The sequence below is a fragment of the Neopelma chrysocephalum genome, unplaced genomic scaffold (genome assembly GCF_003984885.1).
Source record: "Neopelma chrysocephalum unplaced genomic scaffold, ASM398488v2 Primary Assembly neopelma1_22, whole genome shotgun sequence".
Classification (NCBI taxonomy): domain Eukaryota; kingdom Metazoa; phylum Chordata; class Aves; order Passeriformes; family Pipridae; genus Neopelma; species Neopelma chrysocephalum.
In genome coordinates, this window is record NW_020897689.1 from 12778914 (window position 1) to 12802746 (window position 23833).

At 39.6% G+C, this 23833-nt stretch overlaps 1 protein-coding gene across 1 annotated transcript; it reads left to right on the forward strand.

Annotated features, from left to right (window-relative positions):
• Window positions 1-82: 82 nt before the first annotated feature.
• Window positions 83-15621, forward strand: GGH (gamma-glutamyl hydrolase). Its single transcript, XM_027705658.1, has 9 exons — window positions 83-285; window positions 1140-1254; window positions 2644-2694; window positions 5609-5693; window positions 8759-8897; window positions 9758-9864; window positions 9961-10051; window positions 11320-11457; window positions 13616-15621. The coding sequence occupies exons 1-9, from the start codon at window positions 147-149 to the stop codon at window positions 13735-13737; spliced, it is 987 nt and encodes a 328-aa protein (XP_027561459.1). The 5' UTR covers window positions 83-146; the 3' UTR covers window positions 13738-15621.
• Window positions 15622-23833: the final 8212 nt, after the last annotated feature.

The following is a 23833-nucleotide window of genomic DNA, read 5'->3' on the forward strand; positions in this document are numbered from 1 at the left end:
CACACGCCTGCGGGGCGGGGCGGGGCGGGGCGGGGCGGGGCGGAGCGGCTCGCCGGGACTGCATTTCCCAGGGAGCCGCGGCGCAGGGCCGGGCCGGGAGCCCAGCCCGGAGCCGTTGGGTCCGGTCGGCCGTGGGCGACGTGGCCATGGGGCGCTTTGCAGGGCTCCGTCTCGGTCCGGCCGCCACCCTCCTCCTCCTCCTCCTCCTCCTGGCCGTGCTGCGCTGCGCCACCGCCTTCGTGGTGCGGGAGCGCTCGGCGGAGCGCAACGACAAACCCATCATCGGTAAGGGGCGGCCGCTCGCCGGGCATCCCCGGCCGCGCCGGGCTGCCTCGCAGCCGCCTCGGTGGTGCCGGGGAGGGAAGCGCTGCCGGTTTCTGGGTGGAGTGAAATGTCTCACCGAGCGTAGGCTTGGTTGGAGCAGTTGCAAGTAGCGTTAACGCTATACATGCTTTCTCTAAAAAAATAAATCTTAACGATAGGCTATTTAAGAAGTTGTAGTGCTAAGCAGGGAAGCCGAGTCTTCGTCAGGTTATCTGTGTTTATGCGGTACCTTGTGACGGGGCACCGTAATTGATGCCCCGTTGTCTCCGTGCCTGTAATTCCTCCGGGCAGTAAATATATCACTGCAACCTGTCATATAGGAAATGGGAGTTTAATTAATTAATTAATAAGACCACAAGCCTTATGAGGAGCGGCTGAGAGAGCTGGGGTTGTTTAGCCTGGAGGAGGCTCAGAGGTGACCTTATCACTCTCTGCAATTGCCTAAAATGAGGTTGTAGCCAGGTGGGGGTCGGTCTCTTCTCTCAGGCAGCTAGAGACAGGACAATAGGGCACAGTCTTCACCCGCACGGGAGGGGTTCGGTTGGACGTTAGGAAGAATTTCTCCACAGAAAGGGTCATTGGAGTGGAACTGCCCAGGGAGGTGGTGGAGTCACTGTCCCTGGAAGTGTTTGAGGAAAAACTGGACATGGCACTTAGTGCCGTGGTCTAGTTGACAGTGTGGAATTCGGTCAAAGGTTGAACTTGATGGTCTCCGAGGTCTTTTCCAACCTAACTGATTCACTGATTCTGTGATTCTTCTTTCAGTGTGTAATATTTGACATGTGTATAGTGCTAATTTTCTTTTGACCTTTCAGGGATATTGGCACAGGAATGCCACTTTGGTGAGTTCCAGAGCTTTGGAAGATCTTATATTGCAGCTTCATATGTGAAATTTGTGGAATCTGCTGGTGCCCGAGCTGTGCCAATAAGGTAAATTTTTTTATATCCTTAGGAGTGGATAATAATTGTATTATGTAAGGGTACCACCTTAGAAACACAGAAAGTTGTTGTGCTGCTTTTCTGAGTGTTTATTGCTCCTCAAAGACTATTTGAAGATGTTAGAATTTTCAGGGAGTCTTTAGAAATCAGCATAAAAGCAGAGTGGACATGTACATTTTAATATTCCTTCTTACGTTAATAGTCTTTTTTTGGAAAGTGCTAATTTTTTTTACTTGTAAAATTGCCCTTTGTCGTTTGCATCCGTGGTTTTTGAAGTTAGCTGGTTTAAGTCTTCTGTGTAGTGCCTACAAACACACATAGATATCTAGATACATAGATACCTACTATCTTTTGTCACATTCTGTAGCCATAGAATTCAAGGAATCAAGCAAGGCTACCAGTACTCCTTTAAGAAACCAAAGTCCCGTTCTGTTCAAACTATGGGTTACTAACTCCATGTGTTGTATTTTGGTTGTTGGATAAAAAGTAGCAGACTAAGTAACATAACTGACTGTACTTCATAGCCAGCAGCTAGCTATAAAATATTAAGTGCACTGAAATCAAATGATAAAATTATAATTGTCAGAACTTAAAAACTGTACTAATACATCTGCAGAAAATCTGCACAGTCCAAAAAGAGCACCAATTAAGTGCCTGAATTAGAAGCCAACATTCCTCATGTAGCTAGTGGGACTTTCAGAATCTTTGTTGACCAGAAGCTTCATCCATAAATGGATGCTTCTAATTCTGGCAATTAAGTTAGATGCAGCAAAGCTGGACACTTTGACTTGTACCCAGCATATCAGTTTTTCAGAAGTGTAGCCATCTGTGCTATCTGGTTTTGGCTGGAGTAGTATTAATTCTCTTCACAGTGGCTGGAATAGGGCTATGTTTTGGAGCTGTGCTGAACACAGGGCTGATAATATAGAGATTGTTTTATTATCACTGAGCAGTGCTTACACAGAACCAAGCCCTTTTCTGCTTTTCATACTGCCACGCTGGCAAGGAGGCTGGGGGTGCATGGGTGTGACCCAGCATTTGCAGCTCTGCCCTTCTTGGAGTCAACTGGAAACCGGAGTTGCCGGTCTGCAGGAAATAATAACCATACCATTCCTGTAAAGGGTAAATTTTTTGAGCGTCTGCAAAAGGGTCTCAGAGTACCTAATCCTGAACTATACCTGACAGGGCCCTATTTTCAATCTTGTGGATTGAGTTGTTTCAAGTGAAATGATTAATTTGAATTGGGTCTATTGTATTCTGTTTAAAGCATGCTTTCTACATATTTTCTATGTCTGATGCTTCTGTTCAATAACAATTATATTCTTGTGGTTAAATATGTGTATTTCTTATGTATTCTATAATTATTTTTTGGTGTTTCAGATTAAATCTTACAGATGAAGAATATAGTAGAATATTCCACTCTATTAACGGGTGAGTTTTGAGCACTGATTTTTTTGTTGAATCACATGATAGTTCCGTTTTTGAGCTCTGCTGTATTCCCAAGAACACTGTCTTCCTACTCTTTATGGAAGTTGTGCTGGGCACTGCAGATGTGAAAATATATTCTAAGAGAGGGAGTGCATTATTTCATCCAGTATCGATGTGCTGCCTTTCCTTCCTTGAGGAACACAGCAGATAATCTGCAACAGTGCCAAGGCTCATCTTGGCATTGTCCTGTGCTAGTCTGCAGGCAGGCAGAAGTGGCATCATAGTTATTAACAATTTTTCAAGTGAAATATCCCACTTCCTCTTTGTTAATTTTTCTCTCCTCCTCATTTGAGCTGTCACCTTAATTTTGATGTTTCATAGCACTTGTTTGGTATTTCATCTCTGTTCCTACCCTTTCCTTAACAGATTTTATTATGGGCTTAGCAAAGTCAAAACCTTTTATAGTTTTTTTTAGCCTTGTGCTAAAAGTGCACTTTAGAAGAGTAAAATCAGCTGATGCTGCACTTCACAGCCTTGATTGTATATGAGGCCATAGCATGTGATTGGGCTACTTGTAGTCATGAGGTGAGCATCTTAAACCATGGATATTTTTGTTAAGCTTATGCATATGCTGGAGTGTTAATCAGCATGTGTAGAATTTTTAGAATTTAGACTTTTGGCTGTCCTTAGAGAGCACTGTCCTCATGTAACACATCATGCCCTGTGCACTAAACCCCTGGGTGTTTGCAGTCTTGTGATATATAACCAAGTATTAGACAGTGACACTTTGTTCCCTGTGGCTAATCATGTTAGAGACAAAATGAATAATTTCATCCCTTTCTCATGGCTACCAGCCTCTCTTTGGTTACCAAAAGGTCTTTTCACCAATGGGGTCTTCCATTCTTTCTACCTCACCACCTACCTCAATGCAGAAGAGGGTGTTAGGCAAGTAGATCCAGTTCCCATGTCCTTCTATCTTTGCAGTAACTGTCAGTTGAGTTTGTGCTATGTAGGTGAGTAAGGATGTTCTGTGTTTCCTCTGCTAGCCCTCCACTGTTACCTAATGGCTTCCACAGTATAGCTGTGTGTATAAAAAATAAGATTGCTGGAGGGAATTACTTCTCTTTTTATGGAAACTTAGAATAAGAAGGAGATTCAATGATCTTTCATGTTGCTTCTTTGCAGTTGGAAATTTCATATTATTAAATGCTACCTTCTTAAAATCACGAAATTTGCTATGGCAGAGACATAATTTTATGAATATAGCAATGTACACTTGAGGTAGCCTTTGAAATGCTCAGTGTACCTCATCAGCTCTAACCAGTTAGAGATACTGGAATACACGTAGTTGCATTTCAATCTGCTTATGACAATGTCAAGCCATTATCATTGCTACTTAATGGGTTATTTCCTTTTTGTATTAGCGAAAATGGCAATCATTTTTCCTAATTAGTATTGACCAGTTTTTGGTTTGAACAAAAGGAATAGGTGGAGTGAATTTTTCACCACTTCCAGGTAAGGCTCACCTTTATTTGTTTAATTAGATCTCTGAAGAAATCTATAATCTAGCCTGTTTTAAAAATACCTTCAGCTGTATTAATTTTCAGTGTTGACAATGGAGAGTAATCTGATTTATATATTTGTGAATACTGTTTTTCCACCAAATGCTTGGTGGCTTTTGCATGATCCTGTGCACTGTTCACCTTAAAATAAACCCGGTCACAAGGGTTTAAAAGCACAGTTGCTCTGCCAAGACATGGGATCACTTGAGATGTTAGTTGTTTCTAACTGCTTGTTAGCATCTCATTGATGCGGGTTGCCATTTTTATAGCACAGAAATGCTGAGGAAATCCTTCAGCCATTTTGGTAAAAAATCAACTAGTGGATGTGGCTTGAGTAAATCTAACTAGGTTCTGCAGCAGTGGGATAAAGAGCGCTCACACATCCAGTTCTGTTCTGTGGGCACTGTTGCAGGTACAGCCAGCAGAGGCTTCTTTTATGTTACTGTTTTGATGATATTTTATTACTTTCTGTGTCATCCTGTGTACATGTGATATCTCTGCAAGACTGCACTGAATCTTTTTTTTTTTGTGGTGTTTGGGTTTGGGAATCCACACAGGGAATTGGTTCTGATGATTATTTTTTGTGGTGGAAAAAGCTTGCGCACTATTTTTTTGAAATTGTTTCTGAGATTGCTTTGTCTTCAGCTATATGGGATCCTGTGTGACCAAAGGTTATGGCCAAACATACTTTTTTTCCTTTTTAATAGGAACTTTTTGATCTGTGTTGTCTGCAATAAGAAGATCACTCTGCCAGGACCACAGTTCTTTAATGAAACTGAACAGGATGAATTAAGATCTAGGCCAGAATTTTAAAGGGTAGTAAGAGTCAGCTAAAAGTCAGCACAGGACTTGACAGAGTCATGGCATATAACCCTTTTGTATACCAGCTGAAATTTGTATGTTTTATGTATTTTCTGTTTATTCTCTTCTATATGTTGCGGTAGGCTTGATCACTACTTTGTGGTAATAACCATTCTTCAATGGAAGGACAGTAAGATTTAGGATATGATTCAGTTAAAGACTAAACACCTAAACTTAGCTGTCTGCATGTGCACTAGCTGCCCAAAGTCACACAATTAATGGAATGCTAGTCAGTACAGTCAGTGGAGCCAACAGGGCTGTTCAACCTACCTACCTGCCAGTATCTGCTCTAGAAAACCTGTTTGAATCTCCAGTGGCTTTCCTGACTAGATTCCTGCTGTCCATAATGGAAGCATAGATGCCTGTGTATAGACTTCTGAAACCTAGACATGAATTATACCCTTAAAACTGCTATCAGACATTTCTCTGTGTACGTTGTCTGCATTCTGGTTTTATCACTGTTGCTAATCATATTCTTGGATGTTGCCTTTCAGGGTACTTTTTCCAGGAGGTGGTGTGGATCTTAAGACTTCAGAATATGCGAGGGTTGCTAAGATATTTTACCACAAGGCGTTAGAGGTAATTACTGAGGAACAATCTGTTCTTGTTATTGTCACTGTTCAGAGATCAAAATGACAGGTTCATATTTTTCAGTTTTGCTCTGGCATCCAGTGTGTTAACTGTAAGCCTGAAAATAGGTAGCTCACTTCTTGCTTCTGCATTAAAAAAAAAGTCATTTAGCAGCTTAATATTCAGACTTCTGACACCCTCTTCTGCTCAGAAGGAATTCTGGAGAGACTCTCAAATAAACCAATTTACAATAACATAACACTAAGGCCTCCCTTCACATGTATGTTACAGCAAGTGAAACACCTTTCTACCTTATCTCTTAGTAGATTTAAATATATCTTTGAAGGTGCAGATGAGGAATCTACATTAGCACCTTATGCCACTTTACTTATTTCTTTGCATTGGTAACTTTAATATAGCAGATTTTTAAAGTAAACACTAGCTTAATATATAACATACAAAAGAAGTGGGAAGAGTACTTGAGAGGTTATATTAATTATCTCTAAATGTTTATATGATCATTAGCTTTATTAAGAAAAGATTTGAATTTCTGAGAAAGCCGTTTCTTTTAAAGAACATCAGGAAGACTCTGAATCCTTATTAAAGATTTAATTCTCTTACAGCAGAAGAGTTTCAGGTACAAAGCACACATTTTGAGGTAAAACTTGCTTTGTGGAAAGGCATGGAGATGCACTGAGCTTTATATACAATCCCTGTGATTTGTTAAGAATCTCCTGTATTCAAATTGAATAAAAACATATATTTTCTTCCTTTTTTCCTCTTTACCAGCTTTATTTTATTTTCAGCTAACACTGATTAAAATTGCCACAGAAGCCATACTTTGGAAAACTTTGCGCAGTTCTAAAGGCAGTTGTGAGTAGTGCTTAAACTGTTACTGTGGTAGAAGTGTTCACTGGCAGTCAGGAATTCCTCTTCCACCCTTGCTACCAACTTTCCAACAGCAAGCAAGCAAAGCACAGGCAGTGGCATTCACAGGACCAGTCACTGATACTACTCAGTAATTAAGTTCCTTTCTCTTCAGTCCCCATGACACCAATGTTTTTATTCTTTTGTCTGTCTTTATTCATGGTGATTGCTAGTCTGTTGCCTTAAACCTGAGTCTTGCAAGGACTGTCTCACTTTTATGTGAGACAATTAATCTCATTTATCTCTTTGGAACTGCTCACTGTGTGAACTGCAGCCTGTGTCTTGGTATTGAGTACTGGGGCAAGGGTTTCTCATGGTTTGCACTATTATGAAATTCTGTTTACACTTCACAATGATGAACTGAATTGCTTATGTCATTTTATGGTCAGAGAGGCAGGTTTATTAGCTGATGTGTGTACTACCAGTGAATGAAAGGCAGAAAATAATTTTCAGTTCATCATAGGTAACTCTTATTAACAAGCCAGGGTTTTTCTTTTTCTTTGCTGTTTGTTGATTTTGTGTTTTGATTTTCATCTTTCAAGACTTAATTAGTGCTATAAAATATTGATAGTTTTACTAAGGTAAGGTAAGCTAAGACTGAATTTTATGTTTTCCTAAAACATATGTCAGGTCCTTTTCATTTGCCAATGTTCACAATGATAAATTACTTTGATCTGGCTCTGCTGTAATATGAATAGAGGATGAAAAATGCTAATCTTCAATCAAGTCAATAGAATTTTACTAACTAGGCAAAAACCTAAATGAAATACTGTTTTCCAGCTTTTGAATTAGTTTTTAAAATGTGATGTCTTGGGTGGTGTTTAATACATGCTTAGCCTCTATACTATTGTTTATTTAAAAAAAGGGGGAGGAACACAAAATCTTGATGTGTCATTAATAATTGCTTTTAAACTGTAGTTTATTATTTGCCTTAGTGGTTTTAGCCCTCACTTGCAACTCCACTGTCTGCCTTTCACGTGAGTCCTGTGCCTAGCTGTGCGTGACAGGTGGTCATGAAGACTGCAGTACTGTTAGCCTTCCTTCTGTATATCTTCCATGTCTTGCTCTGGGAAGTACTTCTCTGGGCTTTTATTATCATACTGTCAGAAATGCAATACGGTAACATTTTTATTCTAAGCCTGTCATTTCAGCTTTCTCAAAAATGGCTTTGAACAGCAGCTCTCTGGGGGCGAGGAGAGTGTGTGTATGTGTGTATGTGTTATGGTATGCATAACTTTAAAATGTTTAGAATCAAGTTAAGAAAGACTACTCAGATTTCACAAAAACAGGAGTTCTGAAACATGTCACAGTCTCTAACATGTGCTTACTCTCAGGTATAAACCATGTAAAAATGCAGATTTCCACTGCATATATGCAGCGTGCTTAGTTAAGTGACAGGGAAAACTAGTTGTGTTCTCTTTTTCTTTCTTTTTCTCATTTTTGCTTTTTTTCCCTTGTTTTCACACTAATCTGCCAATTTTTGTGCTTTTCAAAATGATTACCCCTTTTTAATGTTGCTTAAACTCACATTTTCTCTTTCTGGAACACAAGTCCAAACCTGCTAGTTAAACAAATTTAGAAGTATGTCACTTATGACTGTAGTTATGTTAGTAGTGTAATTCATGTTTTCTTAATACAGGTGGGTGGGCATGAGCATGTGGACGTTGCAAAGGTCCCTTGCTATGTGGTCATAGCATGCTTCATATAAAGTCTGAATTGTAATGGATAGGCTTTTTCTCAAAATAGTGATGGACTCATTTGTGTTCCTTCTAATGATTGTCCTTTTTATGGAAATGTTGCCATTTTGTGGTTTCTCTTTAACCTTCTCTCAACATTACTTATTCGTAGAACAGAACGGCAAATCAGTATCAACATTAGGCTTTTGCTGCTTCAACACACGTGTGTATTATTTCATGTGTATTATTTCATGTGTATAGTGTTCATATTTTGGGAGAAAAACTAAGGGAACCTGTGCTTATTTCGATAGAATTATTATAATTCCTCTAGTAGCAATTTGTCCTACTGTAGCAATTATACTTCTCACCTACACAAAAGAAAGTGAAAAGAGTAGGAAGTTCTTGTCAGTCTTTTTTCTGTAAACTTTCATTACTTTCAAACTTTCATATGTTGTTACTTTTATTTTGAAGGCTAATGATAACGGAGACTATTTCCCAGTATGGGGAACATGTCTTGGACACGAAGAGCTTACGTATCTCACAAGTGGCGAAGTTTTACTTGTTAATACCAAGACAAATGGTTTTTCACTCCCTCTGAACTTTACTTCAGGTGAAAAATTCATTACATCTCATGTCTGAGTTTTGCTGAAAGGTGGTATATTTTCATGAAAAATATGGAGGGGTAAATGTTTGGGAGGTTTCTGATGATTATCTTGTTAAATTCTTTGTTATTAAGTTGCCTTGATGATTTTTAGAATGTCAGTGCAACTCTGTCATTTCTGAAGTAGAGATATGAGCACAAACCATTTGAAACCAACAGCAGCCAGCAAAAACCACAGTTGTGGCTCTTTGAGTCATTTGATAATTTGGACCTACAAAAATAATGTCCATTTAGGGCCCTTTTTGTTGCCAGGTTGAACAAAATTCACAGGTTCAGAACGTATCAAACTTGGAGAGAATGTGATTTTGAGTTTTTCAAATCACATCTTTCCTAATGATGAATGTTAGCATTACTGTCCCATTTGAACAGTACTGAAATCAGAGACATCTCTGAAGATAGAGCTGTGGCACTCAGCAACACTTGTAAAATGTGGCCTCTGTTGATACTTTACCCTTTACTTTATGACCAGTCCATCTGCAGATCACGTAGCATTCACAAGTTCTGTCATTTGTGCTCATTGTGAGTGGAAAGGCTGTTGAAATGAGCATCAAATAATGATGCTTATTTTAGTGAGAACTTAGGTAGCAAAGTTGGATCCTCTCTGAGTCAAGACAGTGGTAGTTAATTCACTGATTTTTCTTGCAACGTATTCTAAAATAATAAAGTTTTACTATCAAAAAAGTTTTATTTTAATGCAACATTTTATTTTAATGCAGCATTTTATTAATTGTCTTCTGTTCGGTATTACTCCATTTGATAGCAGTTTGGGTAATGGACAATATCCTTTTTTCATTTTTTTTTTGTAATAGCTGCAAAAGACAGTAGATTGTTCAGGAATTTCCCTGATGATGTATTACACGCGTTTGCTACTGAGCCATTGACATCAAACTTCCATGTATGGAGCCTCTCCATGGAGGTATTTGATCTTTTTATTTCCTGCGTACAAACACATTTGTTTTGTTAAAACTAGAAATAATGAGCAAATAACACCTTTGCCCCTTCTTTATCACAGAATTTCACAAATAATGAGAAGCTTCGTAATTTCTATAATGTTCTGACCACTAACACCGATGATGGAGTGGAGTTTATATCTACCATGGAAGGTAGGGAAATTATTTTGCTTTGGAAACTGACTGTAACAAACTAGTTCTTTAGAGGTGTTGTGGCATTGATGTTAATTCGTGTTGCAAGTTGTTAGAGTAGCAGGATGAGCATCAGCCCTGTCAGTGCTCTGGCTTTGAGGAGCATACTCTGTTTGCGGGGATATTTTATCTTTTGAGTACATAACTGTGAGCCTAATTACTTCTCTCACCTGCTGTTTCCCTTCCAAATATGCTATTACATTTTAGCACTGGCATATTTGAGTGCTGTGATGTGAACTACACAGCCCTTGTCCTGTAGTAGTTTAATGCCTCTGCAGTGGAGTTGTGCCTCTGTTGCACCTTGCTTTCCATCTGTCTGCTTAGGCTTGCCTTCCCTAGATGCTCTCTATCTGTTTACTGTATGGGAAGAGCAATTCAGGCTGCTGAGGGAATAGCGACATCCCTCATTACTTTAGTGGTAATACTGGTAATTGCAGTCCTCCAAAAGCCTTTTGCATTACTTGCCTTGCATTGTCTGTTTTGCACTAGGCTTGCTCAGCTCAAGAAACAATTTAGCTCTTCAGGGAGTGCTTTATCTTGATCAGTGCATCACTAACAGCCCTACAGTAAGGCCCAGCTGTCACCATGGGATTCTTCTGTGTGGCATACTGGCTGTCCTCCAAAAGAGAAGAATAGCACTTTGATCAGCAAACCTGATTAGGCTAATGACAGGCATCATCCCTGCCTGCAAGCAGTTTATCACAGAGCAGTCATCAGCTGCTGTGCTGCTCTTCTCTGTAAGAAAGGAGTGACTCCCCAGCATGGATCAGGCCTGGCCAGAGCAGATGGGAGCTGCCCCTGGATTGACCGGGCCTTCAAAGAGATACTAAGGCTTGGATCTCTCCCATGGAACTGGCATCGTGTGTGGCTGTGAATTTTGAATGTTGAGTGATGCTGGCAGCATATAGGAAGCTTTGAGACTGATATACTTGTAACATTATTTTTTAGTGTGTATATATATATATATTAATTCTGAAATGAATAATCAAAAAAGTGATGTACAAATATTTTCCTACATGGAATGAGACCCTCCTTTTACAATATCCATTTATTTTCCTTCAGTTCTACTGTGATTTTAACAGTGTTTCAACTTGTTGTTTAAGCTTTTGTGAAACTGTTGATAAGTGAGGCATATCTGTGACTCGTCCTTTGAATTTCTTTTGCAGTAAGATTAAGCATGTAATTCTTAAGGGATATACCTTGCTTACGTGTTTTGTGTTTTGTTGTAGCATACAAATACCCAATTTATAGCCTGCAGTGGCATCCAGAGAAAAATCCTTTTGAGTGGAAGGATTCTCCAGGCATTCCACATTCCCCATCCGCTGTTAGAGCAGCATATTATATGGCTGATTTCTTCGTTAATGAAGGTAAAAAGTTTATCTATAAATGTTGGGGGGGGGTAGAGTGAAGCATTAGTGAAAATCTTCGAAGACGGCAGACTTCTTTTTCAACTGTCAAAGTTCAATACCTCATACAGCTTTCTAAGAAGATGACTGCAAGCTTTATAGGCTTGTAAAAAACCAAGTGATACTAGAAATAGAATGGCTTAGTGAAAGTGACATCAAAAGGCCAAGCATTCCACAAACTCTTTTCAGTAGACTGGCTCTAAAACTGTGCTGTGCCTTTCTACCATTTCAAAATATCACTGTAACTTTTTGACCTCCCTTGCACAAAGACAATAAAACAAAAAGAGTACTCCATAATTCTAGAGGTTTCTTCAGTTCCAAACTGGCTTACGGTCATTCAATATCTTCTCAGTTTTGCTTGCAAAAATGCATGTTACTAGGATTATAAATACTGCTTGGCCAATATATGGATGTGTCAAAGGGGTGCAATATAGTGCCCAACAGTTGCAGACTATAGACAGCACAAAAAGTTTTTTAATTTTACAGAGGCACTAATTTGTTTGTTTATACCTTAAGAATCTGAAAGTAATTAGTGCATAACATTTTGATATTTTATGACACTTCTTGTCTATTTGCTATAAATAAGCAGAATATAAATACAGGAGTATTTGAAGGAATCAAACTTTATTCCTTTATTTATCCCTCTTAAACCATTCTGCTGTACTATTTATGAAATTGTCTTACCTGATTGATTGGCACTATGAAGAACATAATCATTAAGCTAATCGAGTTTGGTCTCTAGACATGATCTCTAATCAAGAGTCACCTAATTGGAGAAAGTAGACACTGATTTAAAGAAATACAACTTGTGCTGACCCTAGTCATTGAGAGTGTAGAAATAAAAGTTGTACTTCGTACAAATTCAGGGCACTTTTTTGCATAAAGTAGTCCCACTCCTCTTTGTGAAAAGGTAGCACAACCATGTAGAATTCCTTATCAGTATCTGTAAGCTTCCTGTATTTTAGGAATTTCAATAGGGTGTTTATGGCCAGGCTGAACTGGGGCTCTGAGCAGCCTGGTCTAGTGGAAGGTGTCTCTGCCCGTGGCAGGGGGGTTGGAACTAGGTGACCTTTAAAGTCCTTTCCAGCACACACTGTTCTATGATTCTATGAGATGGTGGACTAAGACAAAAATAACAGGGGAAAAAGGAGAAAATATAGTATGAGTCTGTTTTTTCTTTTGTAGTTTAATACTACAATGCAGTGTGTTTTCTGATTTTGCTCACTACTTTCCCTAGCATCTCTTTGCACACTGTGTTACCAATAGAAGTAATCTTGCTCAGGCCATTATCCAAGTAAGTGTGGCAAAAAAACCTGCCAACTCTGCTTGTAAGTCCTGTTAAGACACAATGTGAGTTCTGTTGTATATGTTTACACGTATACATATGTGGCACTATGGTTGTGCATAGTGCCACACTGTCACTAGCTTTTGGATCTGTTGACCTTCAATTCTATAGAGCAAACTTGCTTCAGCCAACTGTGTGTGTCTACCCCCATCTCATCTACCAAATTAGAAGTTATTATTCATTAGCTTCCCAATCTGTTGGGAAGGTAAAGAAGAATAAGCTGCTTATACTAAGTACTTCGTATCATAACTTTGTGATGAGTAATTGATGTTTTTAGCTGATGAAAGGTTGAGTGTCTTCCTTAACTTTGAAAATAAGCCATAGGGTAAAAAATGTAAACTATTATCAGCTGGCAAAAATACACTAATGTGTGACAAATTAATAACTAAACCATTTTGCTGAAATACTATTTTTGTATCCATCCATCATTAATTTTAACTTATGTGGAGTTGCCAATGTGATACTTTCAGTAGGCTGATACTCTGATGCATTTATTTCAGTGTTACAAGTGTTAGTAATACTGGTATTTCTGGTATATACTGCCAGTATTTCCTGGATAACTATTTCTGTACAGTCTTGGCTTTGGATTTTCCCTCTCCAGTAATAAACTATGCTATAACGAGCTTTGTGAAGATATTTCTGCACAGTTCTTCACATAGAAGTTACTGTAATTGCATTTGCTGTTATGCTACACAAAATAACTTAGTTTACCAAGATAGGTATTGTTGAGGAGGATGACAGTAGAGTGATCTGTACTTTTACAATGTTTTACAGCCCGGAAGAGCCTGCACCATTTCCCCAGTGAAGACGAGGAAACAAAAGAATTGATTTATAATTATGCTCCAGTTTACACAGGAACATTTTCTGCATTTCAGCAAACCTATTTTTTTGATTGAGTATCTTGTCAAAGGCGCAGTGTATCTTGTCAAAGGTGCAGTGTTGTTATTTATAAATGGAATTATTTGCCAGCATTGTGTAATTAAGCTGATATATTGACAGAAAGCCAGAACAGTTTTCCTTTACAATGATTTATTCTGCACTGTTGGAACATTAATATAAAAATTTATATTCAATACCATAATAATCGTCTTGGATCACACCTTAAGACAAGCTGCAGAAAAGTGCATTTTTCTTTCTAGGGAAGAGGACTTGATTATGCTTTTAAACTTTGAAGTAATCACCTTTAGTACAAGGAAAAGCTTTCATATATTTTAAAATATGAGAGTTATCTTTGAAAATGTTGTGGACTGTGATAGCACTAGACACTTAGATATATTGCTTAGTAAAATCCTGTCCTTTTCAAATGATTTAACAAATGAGACTCTTGGATTAATCATAAATAAGTGTATGCAACCAATTTCTTGCCAGGGATCTTTTGTCATTTCAAAAATGGAGTAAGGAGGCATGATAGCAAAAAGATGGTTTTGCCTAAGAAGCACGTTATATCCATTCTGTGAAACTGTTTCTCCTGTACATTCAGTATTGTTTGGAGTCCTTATACCTTGTAAGGCCTTCTTAAATATGAGGATGCACTGTAAAGTCAGCATTGCAAACATCAAATAAAATAAGTAGGTTTGGAGGTCATAGTTAAGTGCTGATTCCACTTTCCTTTCTTTTCAATTCAGTTCTATATATCCTCCAAGAATTTGTCTGGGAGTTGAGAGTAAATGTCAGATATGAGATCAGACATTCATTGTTTTGTATTTAAAAGAATGTAAACCTAATTTTTTTCTCTGAAGAGTCTGACTTTTCCCGTAGCTGGGTAGAATTTTCAGTTGGAGTCAAGAGGTAGTTTGCCATTAATTTGGTAAAGACAGTAGTTTCTTTCTGTCTTGTTAGGTAGCTCAGTGCAGCTCGAATTCAAACAAAAGATGAATGTATGTGAGAAACCTATTAAAAGCAACGTAATGTGATAATAGCAGTTGCATGCAATACACTGATACCTTTTTTCTTTACCTTGCTTCACGCTTAGTGAAAATTTTGTTCAGTGGTTTTGTGTGGTGTCCAAAAATGAACTGAGACAATCACATATAACTCTCTTCTATAGCACAGCTTCAAAATTGTTGTTAACATCAGTAGGGATTTGGAGTTTATGAAAAATTCAGGTTTATACCTCAGCTCTGTTTTGTAGAACCTTGTATTCTCAGGTACCGTATCTGAATAAATCTGCTAAGTTTCTCAGGTTATTCTTTATCATGAAGCAACTGCATAAGAGAATGTGAAATACGTCAGATAAAAAAAAAACAACTGTAAGGAAACTTTAACTGTGAGTACCAGAAAAACACTTCCAGGTAGTTACAAGCTTAAATATGTGATATTACAACTTATTTTTACCTTTGTCAGATCAACCATCTTCAGGAAACGGTTATTGTTTTAATATAGGTGACTTTATTAACTGACTCCTGAGTAGAACCAAGTGTAAAAAGAGGGTTACGCTCTACAGTTGCATGTAAATGTAGCAGCTAGGATACTTATAAACCAAGTCCATTCTTCTACTTGTTCAGGCTGAGTTCTTTGGAATAGCTCTAAGAATTTGCCTAAGTAAGGAGGGCAGCTTTTAGCCTTAAAATCAGGGATCAATCTTGCAAGTGAAATCTCTGCCAACAGCAATGGTAATAATTAGTTCATAAGTGTGTAACTATAAGTAACATTTTGTGTAATATGGTGAGAGCAGTTTATATATTATGAATTCATATGTTTCTTTTCTTTATCTTATAAAGCCCTACTTGATGTTATGCATGATTTTTCTATGATACATGAAATAAAGTTTTATTCAAGCAGGTGTGTATTTTTGTTCTCTTCTAGATACCATGGATAAAGCATTAATAGTCATTGTCTTTTTGTTTCCATCTGTGATAGTCACAAATCAGGAGGCTACTGTACAGGTTACAAACTGTGCCTGATTGCTATGGTTAAAGCAAGTCATGGTCAGGATAAGTGAGATCTGTGGCCAGGCACAAACATACCCACAGCGCAGCTCAGACTGGGACCCACATCCAGAGCCTGAGCTTAAATGTGGCTGCTGAGCCAAGGGGCAGGAGCTTTCAACAAGGCCACCCACAATTCATTCTCATACAGCCTTTTCACAGCAGGCTCATCCCAGAAGCAAGAGTGTCAGAGGTTGCTTGTGCCATGGGCAGCCGAACCCCTATGAAGGTGGGAAGAGGCTGGAGCACTGGCGGGGCTCTCAGGGCTCTGAAAGCCCATAAGCAAAGAAACTGCTGTCTGCAATGTTCAGTGAAATGGAAACTTCTGTCTGTTGCTTATAATACATGATATCTTCTATCATGTTCTCCAGTCAGAGGCAAACTGTAGGAACCCAGAATGAGCTAGCAGTCACCCAACAGAGGGTTTCAAAGAAGTTTCATTAGACCTTCTCTCTGCTCTGAGTGATGTATAATATGGTTTTTCGTTGCTCAGACAGAAATTCTAACGTTTTTAGAATTCAAGCTAGAGAGAGAAGAAGAGGAGCCTGTGGCCATACTCTCAGCTTATTGAGAGTCTGGCTTATGAGCCTAATCAACTTGCTTGCTGCTGTGTGGGAAAAACATTACCATCAGCAAGGTAACCCCATGTGTCTTGCAGATTATGTTAAATCATCTTTAACAAGGAAAAGGTTGAAATGGTTTCCTCTGAAGTATTCTGCTTTTCCCACTAGATGGCCTACAAGAACCAGTATTTTATGCAATTCTGTAATCGGGTGTGGTGGTGTCTAAAATTGAGTAAGATGTTTACTGTACTGTGCTATGTAGTTGTGTACCAGGGTATTTGGGATGTGGGGGAAGAATAAGGGAGGAGACAGAATAACACTGGACTCTTTCTGGCACAACTGGGACTATTGGCAGGATTGCATGAGAGAGATTATATGAACATGGAATTAATTCATCTGGGATTAAGCCTTGTTTCCAGTGAGTATTTAAACCTTTCAAGCACTAGCTGGAGGTAACTGGAATGACATCTGTCTTTTCAGGTTGCTGTTCCTCCCCTATAGCTAGAGAATCTTAGTTCTATTTTCTATAAATATTAACTAGCTCATGCAAAACAGGACAGCTTTAGGTTGCGAGAACTGAGAATTTGATCTCAAAAAACCTTTTCCGAGGAGGCAGGCAAGACCAGTTTGAATTCCTTCAGGTAAGGAAGAAATTGTAGGGAAGAAGCATCCTGAATAAGTGCTGTAAGTACTGAATTAAAGAGTAAGAGCCTAACACACAAGCTGCATTGTGGGGAAAAAGGACCACAAAAAAAACCACAAAACAACTCACCCAAAGCCCCATCACTTTTTGGCTGGCAAGCTATGCAAAATTCCCTGACAAGCTAGTGAATCCAAAACAGAGATTAGTGTCCAAGCAGGCCATGACCCTATTCCTACTTCTATGCTGAGTAGTTTGGTTTTAGGTTAATTTTTAAACTTTTCCCCTTCAGCATCAGTGCCACCTTATTCATTGCTGTGGATGCTGCTCAGCACACCAACAGCAAAAGCTGGACTGTTTTGGACAGATTTCCATAGAAATTAGTGACCTATTAGGGATGTGGTGGTTCTTTTCTTGGAACAGCAAGAAAAGTATGGGAAGGGTTTGAACAACCGGGAAGAACAATAACGAACAATTTCCCAGTTGGGTGTTATCCCTGCATTGCCCTTAGGAGGCAGGAGCCCTGAGGTGAGAGAAGGAGCTGTGTATGTAACCAGGTGGCTGAAGACTGCGTGCCAGTGGACACTTAAGAGTGTTTGGGTTTGAGGTGGGAAGGTGTACACAAGATTTCACAGTCACTTTTACCACAGTCATTAATTTTTTATTTTATCTGGGGTTGTGTTTTGGTTTGGTCTTTTTTTTCTTCTGTGGAGGTCCTATGTATGTATCTGGTGGTGGTTTTATCAGAAAAGCTGTATGAATTGTCTGGGGTCCAAGATCCATTAAGGTTTCTAAGTGCCTTTTCAAATTATTTTCGTTTGAGTACTTACATGGAAGACAGATTGACAGATACTGTGAAGTGATTGATTACCTTCCCTTGTTAGCCTTCTTTCCCAGGGCAGACCTCTTCTCTAATACAGTGCTTATTTATAGGGCAAATAGTGAAGTATATTCCTGCCTGCCCAGGGCCACCTGTTGATAAGGATACTGTTCCAGCTTTCATCACTTCCTCATTATGTTTATATCGGTTTCATAATGTAAGCAGTATGCTTTAAGAACAAACTTCCTCTGTCAGTTTTTATATAACCAAAAAAATTCCAAGACCCTTTTATTCAAAAAAAGTTTAGATCGTTTAAAAATAGCTGTCATTATTTGGAGGAGAACTTGATCAAAGTGTTTACTCCATATTTAAGCAAAAAGCTCTCAAATTCTCTGTGATTCTCAAAAATGTAGTGAACAAACATCACTTGCAACTAAGCTTTCTGAAAATGAAAAGCAAAAAGCAAACAAACAGAAAGGTTAAACGGAGTAAATTCTAGAATATGTTGCTCCTGATCATCAAAATAATTGGGTTGAGTACCATTAGCCTGTGGGCTGGTGTTGGCTGGGGTAGAGTCAATTCTTTTCACAGTAGCTGGTATGGAGCTGTGTTTTGGATTTGTGCTGAACACAGTGTTGATAATTCAGGGATGTTTTTGTTTTGGCTGAGCAGTGCTCACACAGAGGTAAGGCCCTTTCAGCTTCTCACCCTTCTCCACCAGTAATCAAGCTGGGGGTGCACAAGGAGCTGTGAGAGGACATAGCTGGAACAGTTGATCCCAACTGACCACAGGGATATTCCATTCCATATGGCATCATGCTCAGCATATAGATGTGGTGGAAAGAGGAGGAAGGAGAGGACATTGGGAGTTACGGCATTTGTCTTCCCAAGGGATTGTTAGACACGACGGAACCCAGCTTTTCTGGAGATGACAGAACACCTGCCTGCCTATGGGAAATGGTTATTTAATTTCTTGGGTTGCTATGCTTTCATGCACAGCTTTTGCTTTACTTATTAAACTGTCTTTATCTCAGCCCATGAGTTTTCTTGGTTTTTCTCTTCTGATTGTCTCCCCCATCCCTCTGTGGGGGGAGTGAGTAAGCAGCTGCGTGGTGCTTAGTTACTGTCTGGAGTTAAATCACAGCAGTTTGTGACTATGTAGCTCCCAAACTTCCTTTGATGGTCTTTTTCACTGTATGCTTGCAGTTATATGAGTCCAAGAGCTGATATTATATGTGTGGTTTCTTGCTATTTCCTGAAGAATAGATCAGCAAAACAGAAAGATTAAAATAGCAATTTTCTATCTAGAAGCACACTAGGAAATCAGTTTTTCCCTATGAATTCTTGATGCACCAATGTAAACAGGTTATAATGACCTGAATTCAACCTCAGACTGGGAAGTTTGAACTTCACTATACTTGACTGGCATTTATGCAGCAGCTCTTGCACTAGGCTAACTCCTAAGGGCCTGCTTTTTCATGAGTCATTTTATTGTGACTAATTACTCAATTATTATTTTATTAAGTACTAATTGTTAATACTATTACTAAATTTTATTAATAATAATGCTCTTATTATTGGTGTTACGGAAGAGACACAAAGTACAGTGAATAGTTTACACCATTTCTGAGATTTTTACAAAGAGTTCATGGCAGAATGGAAGTACTCCAAAGATTTTGGCCAAACCAATTCTCACCCCAGATGGAGCTAGTTCTTTGAATCCTTCTAAGATCCTAAATTAATCAGCAGCATTTATACTGTAGTACCATTGATGAAGGCCACTTGCAGCCCCTCAAAACAGGTCTAACCATATCTAGTACTTTCAGAGGAAAAGAGAGAAACCTGAAAGACCTTATTACCTGCTTTGCTTTAATTTGAGGAATATGTACTGATTGTTTCTCATTAATATTTGCAAGAAGAATCTTAGTCCATCCTTTCAACCAAAAGTACCAGTAAGTCTTTTTTCTCTGGAGTCATACCCGCGACACTTTTGTCTCTTAATGTCACTAAGCTGAACATAATAAAATTTTCCTCTTACTAGGAACAGAAGCTAGTTCACCCTCCGTCACTTACCCACTTTGGTTCTTGCAGATTGCACTACTTTGTGGCTCCTTAGGGAGTTTAGTTACTGTATGAGAACTTTGAGCCAGCAGTCACTACTTCTTTGTGCAACAGCTGCCATAGTCATCCCAAATTACTGACTGTTCTACTTCAGGTGCAAACCAGGGAACTAACTTCATGAATGTAACACTATATGCTCTGTAACACTGTAAGACTAGATGCTCGAGCAAGCCCAGTAGCTCCCTGGCCAGTGTGTGTCATCTGAAGCTGAAGCTCAAGCCGTCCTAGCCTGAGCGATGGCTAGACAGCAGTACTTCAACATAAATGTCTTTCATGTCCTTTTATTCTAAGTATCAACACCCTTGCCCTCCCTTAGTTGGATTTGCAAGGTTTCCCTAAGAGATCTGTTCAGAATCTGTGAGTGGTTTTCTCTCTATATTCCACACCCAGGGAGTCAAACGGGTGAAATGAATTAATCTGGACTAATCTCCAACTGTTTTAACTGAAAGTGAAACTTGAGCTTGAGATACACTGTAGTTTTTAAACTGTGCTTTAGTGCAGTGAGTGGGGAAAAGCTATGGTACAGATGAAATATGTATCTTTATACATCAATTTTATTTTAAGAGATGTTGAATTGCATCATATCAGTGTGGGGAATACCAGTCCAGACAATAACATCTCTTTGAACAGCAGGGCTTGCTGACCCTCTTTTGTTTTCCCAAATTCCTCACTGAAGCATTTTGATTGCCAAGTCCGGGCTATTTTATAATATACTATCCATTTGGCAGCTGTTCCTGCAAAGACTCTGTATAGATGGTGATGGCAACACTAGGACTTTGGTGCTAAACCTGGCGATATTTCCCTCTGCAGCTTGGCTGCAGTCAGGTCACAGAACTGCATGGGGCGAGGATACAAGTCGTGCCTGATGAGGTTTGACAAGTCAGGGTTTCACAAAACACACCCAATCTGTCATGTCTCACTCGCATTTAGACAAATTAGGAGAGTTTCAATTTTGCAAAAGCAGAGCAAGCCCAAGGCTCATAATCTGCACTGCCACACCAGTGAGTGCAGGTGCATGCACAAAATGTGCCATGTGTTTGTGCTGTTTAGAAGGATTTAGAGTGATATTCAGAAAGGTCATAAGGTGCCAAATAATGTTCTTTTTTTCTTCCTTCTTTATAAGAGATAAAATAATTACCTATGTAGCACAATGAAACGATTTCTATGTAGAAATTTTATCTTTTTTTCTGAATAAATTAGATTCTTTTTTTCTCTTCTGCTGCGTGGGACCTTGATAGAGTAGCAGTGGTTCCTCTCCTGCTCACCTCTTCAGTTTGCTGTCTGTATCTCTATGATAATAAAGAAGCAAAGAGCCAGGCATGTAGAGGTGACATCAGTCCCATCCTCTGCTCCATGGATATCCCTCCCAGCAGTAGACATGCTTCCTTACTGCTTCTCTACAGCTGTGTGGTACAAGGAAGATGGTGGTGACCATGGTAAACCTCCTGGGCACTCACTGCAGCTGAATGCTCATCCATGCAGTGGCATCGCTAACAAAGCTGATGTATATTTTGAATTCCTAGAAAGCCTATTTGGTTTCTGGGTGACATGAAGCAGATCTCTCCTGGGATCTGCTGTCCCTAGGTTGAGGAGTTACAGCATGTTTATACAGTACCATTAGAGCTAGGGTTTACTGTGGGAAGAAAAAAAATCTTATTTAAAATAAAACAAAACAAAAAAAAACCCCAAACAAACAAAAAACCAAACCAAACCAACAACAACAACAAAAAAACCAACCAAACCACCAACCAACCAAAAACAAAAACAAAACTGAAAACAACAACAACAAACACCAAAACCAAGCTCTCTTTAAAACAGAACTTGATTGTCCTGCTCAGTGCTCAGTTACAAGACAGATGACTCCATATGGTAAATGAAGGGCTAGGCTGACATTTTTCTTATGAACTTTGCTGCAACTTCTAAATCACTACCACATATTATTTTTATTCCTTTAGCACAGCTTTTCTCCTGCAAAGCTAATTAAAAAGAAACATGATCTCATACTTTCATGAGTAGCAGGATTTTTGGTAGTTATCTTGTTCTCTCTGTCCTGAAGAACTTATTGATAAATTATCATCTAGATACCAAGACTTCAAGACAAGAAAAATTGAAGAGCTTCATTTCTGCAATTTGAAATTAGTCTGGAGCACTAAAAAATAAAGGTAATGAAAAATTGGGATGTCTCATCTGCCTGATTAAACATCTAACAAGATGCATGACTGACACTCCTCTCCAATCTTTATTTATTTGTTTAATATTAAAAAATTCCTCAGATGTGTATAAACCATCTGCTGTTCTCAGATTCACTGAGCCTTGGTATATTATACATCTGCAAAGCATTTTCATTTGATGCCATTAACTATGAAAATTTGCAAATGAAAATTTCCATTAGAAAAAGCTGATGCTTTCTAAACATTTCTCATTATGGCCCAATCTTTCCTGTTTTGTCCTCAACAGCTCCATTTTGATCATTACAGCTAAGATGCAGATTGCTTTGGCATGATAAATAACACTGGCCAAGTGACAGCAGCCAGGCTGGGTCCTTCTCAACATGTTTGGACCACTGAACCCGGTTATTTCCTCAGCACACTGCAGAAGTCTCCACCTGGAGATGGAGCCCTGGCTCAGCCAGAGGACTAAAGAGCAGCCTGGAACCTAGACTGTGGTGTGGTAAGCGTCATGGTCTAACAGTGCCGGGGTGAGCGGGAGAGCATGACCGTGTATGAGGAGTTTCAGACAGAGGAGGAAGCTCTGTCTGCTGACCTGGGTGTCAGACAGCCCAGGGAGTGAGCATCCCAGCTGGCTATAATCTTGGCTGCCTTCTTCACACCCCCCATGGCAACTAAGGTAAGCTGAACGATGCCTTAGCACTGCCCCTTCCCCTCCTGCAAGGGCAGGGAAAGCCCACAACCCTTCCTGGGCAGAAGCCCACGTGGTTGCAGGGGGATGTGGTAGGAAGCCCAGCCTGGGTCAGCTTCATCCAGGCCTGCCATGCAACTGGTGTTGAGCTGCTGTCCCCTCTCTGACTCCGTTTGCCTACCTACCTACTGTGCCTTCTGCCTGCTGAAAGGTGTTGTACGTTTGTACAGTAATAAGTGTGCTGGGATTTGCTGGGACAGCTGCTGTAATACAGCAAACATATGGAAATTAGAAGGAATACATCAGTGCCATGAAAGAAACTAGCCCTTAGCTCCTGGATGCAAGCTGAAGCAAGACAAGCTGAAGCAGGTGCAGTCAGTTAACACTGTGTTACTTCAGGCATTGGACTTCCCGATTGACTCTTGTTCTTGATTTGAACACATACCTGTGGCTTTCAGTCATCCTCCTGCCTGCCAGCTGCAACATCTGAAAGATGTAAATCCCAGCCTTGTGCATCAGGCGGGGCATAGAATAACAGTGTTCTGTGGATAGATACCATTTGACCTTCAGTGCTAATAATCTCCTTCCATCAGCAAAATTCCAGGAGAAGACCATGCACCAGGGTAATAGTCCTTAACCTTCTGCTTCAGGGAGCCTTCTATGTAGCAGCAATGCTATGGGCCTCTTCAAGTCCCCTGAGGGAAAAAATGGTGATGCAGAGGTACCACCCTGATGAGTGAGGCATAATTTTACTGTACCAGGCCCCATCACATCATAGAAATGTCTTTCTCTGAGGAAAGGTGGTGGTTGACCCTCTACCTGTGCACATGGCACTGCTCAGCTTCCCTGTCCATCAGTCGACACACTTGGACCCATGGAGGGGAAGTCATAGGTGCCACACAGCAAAGATTTTATTTCACTAAAGAAAAAGGTGTGAATGGAGAATGCAAATTCTCATTTGTGAAGTATGAAACCAATTTTCAGGTCAATCCCTGTATGACTTGGGCTTGTCTTTAACTGCACCTGCACCAGCACTTCCCATTCACCCTGCAGGAGTAGAGA

Excerpts from the sequence above, each read along its gene's own strand:
- GGH (XM_027705658.1), top strand. The coding sequence starts at position 147 with ATGGGGCGCTTTGCAGGGCTCCGTCTCGGTCCGGCCGCCACCCTCCTC. Across the intron at positions 1,255-2,643 it reads GCCCGAGCTGTGCCAATAAG|ATTAAATCTTACAGATGAAG; the intron begins GTAAATTTTTTT and ends TTGGTGTTTCAG. Across the intron at positions 9,865-9,960 it reads TATGGAGCCTCTCCATGGAG|AATTTCACAAATAATGAGAA; the intron begins GTATTTGATCTT and ends TCTTTATCACAG.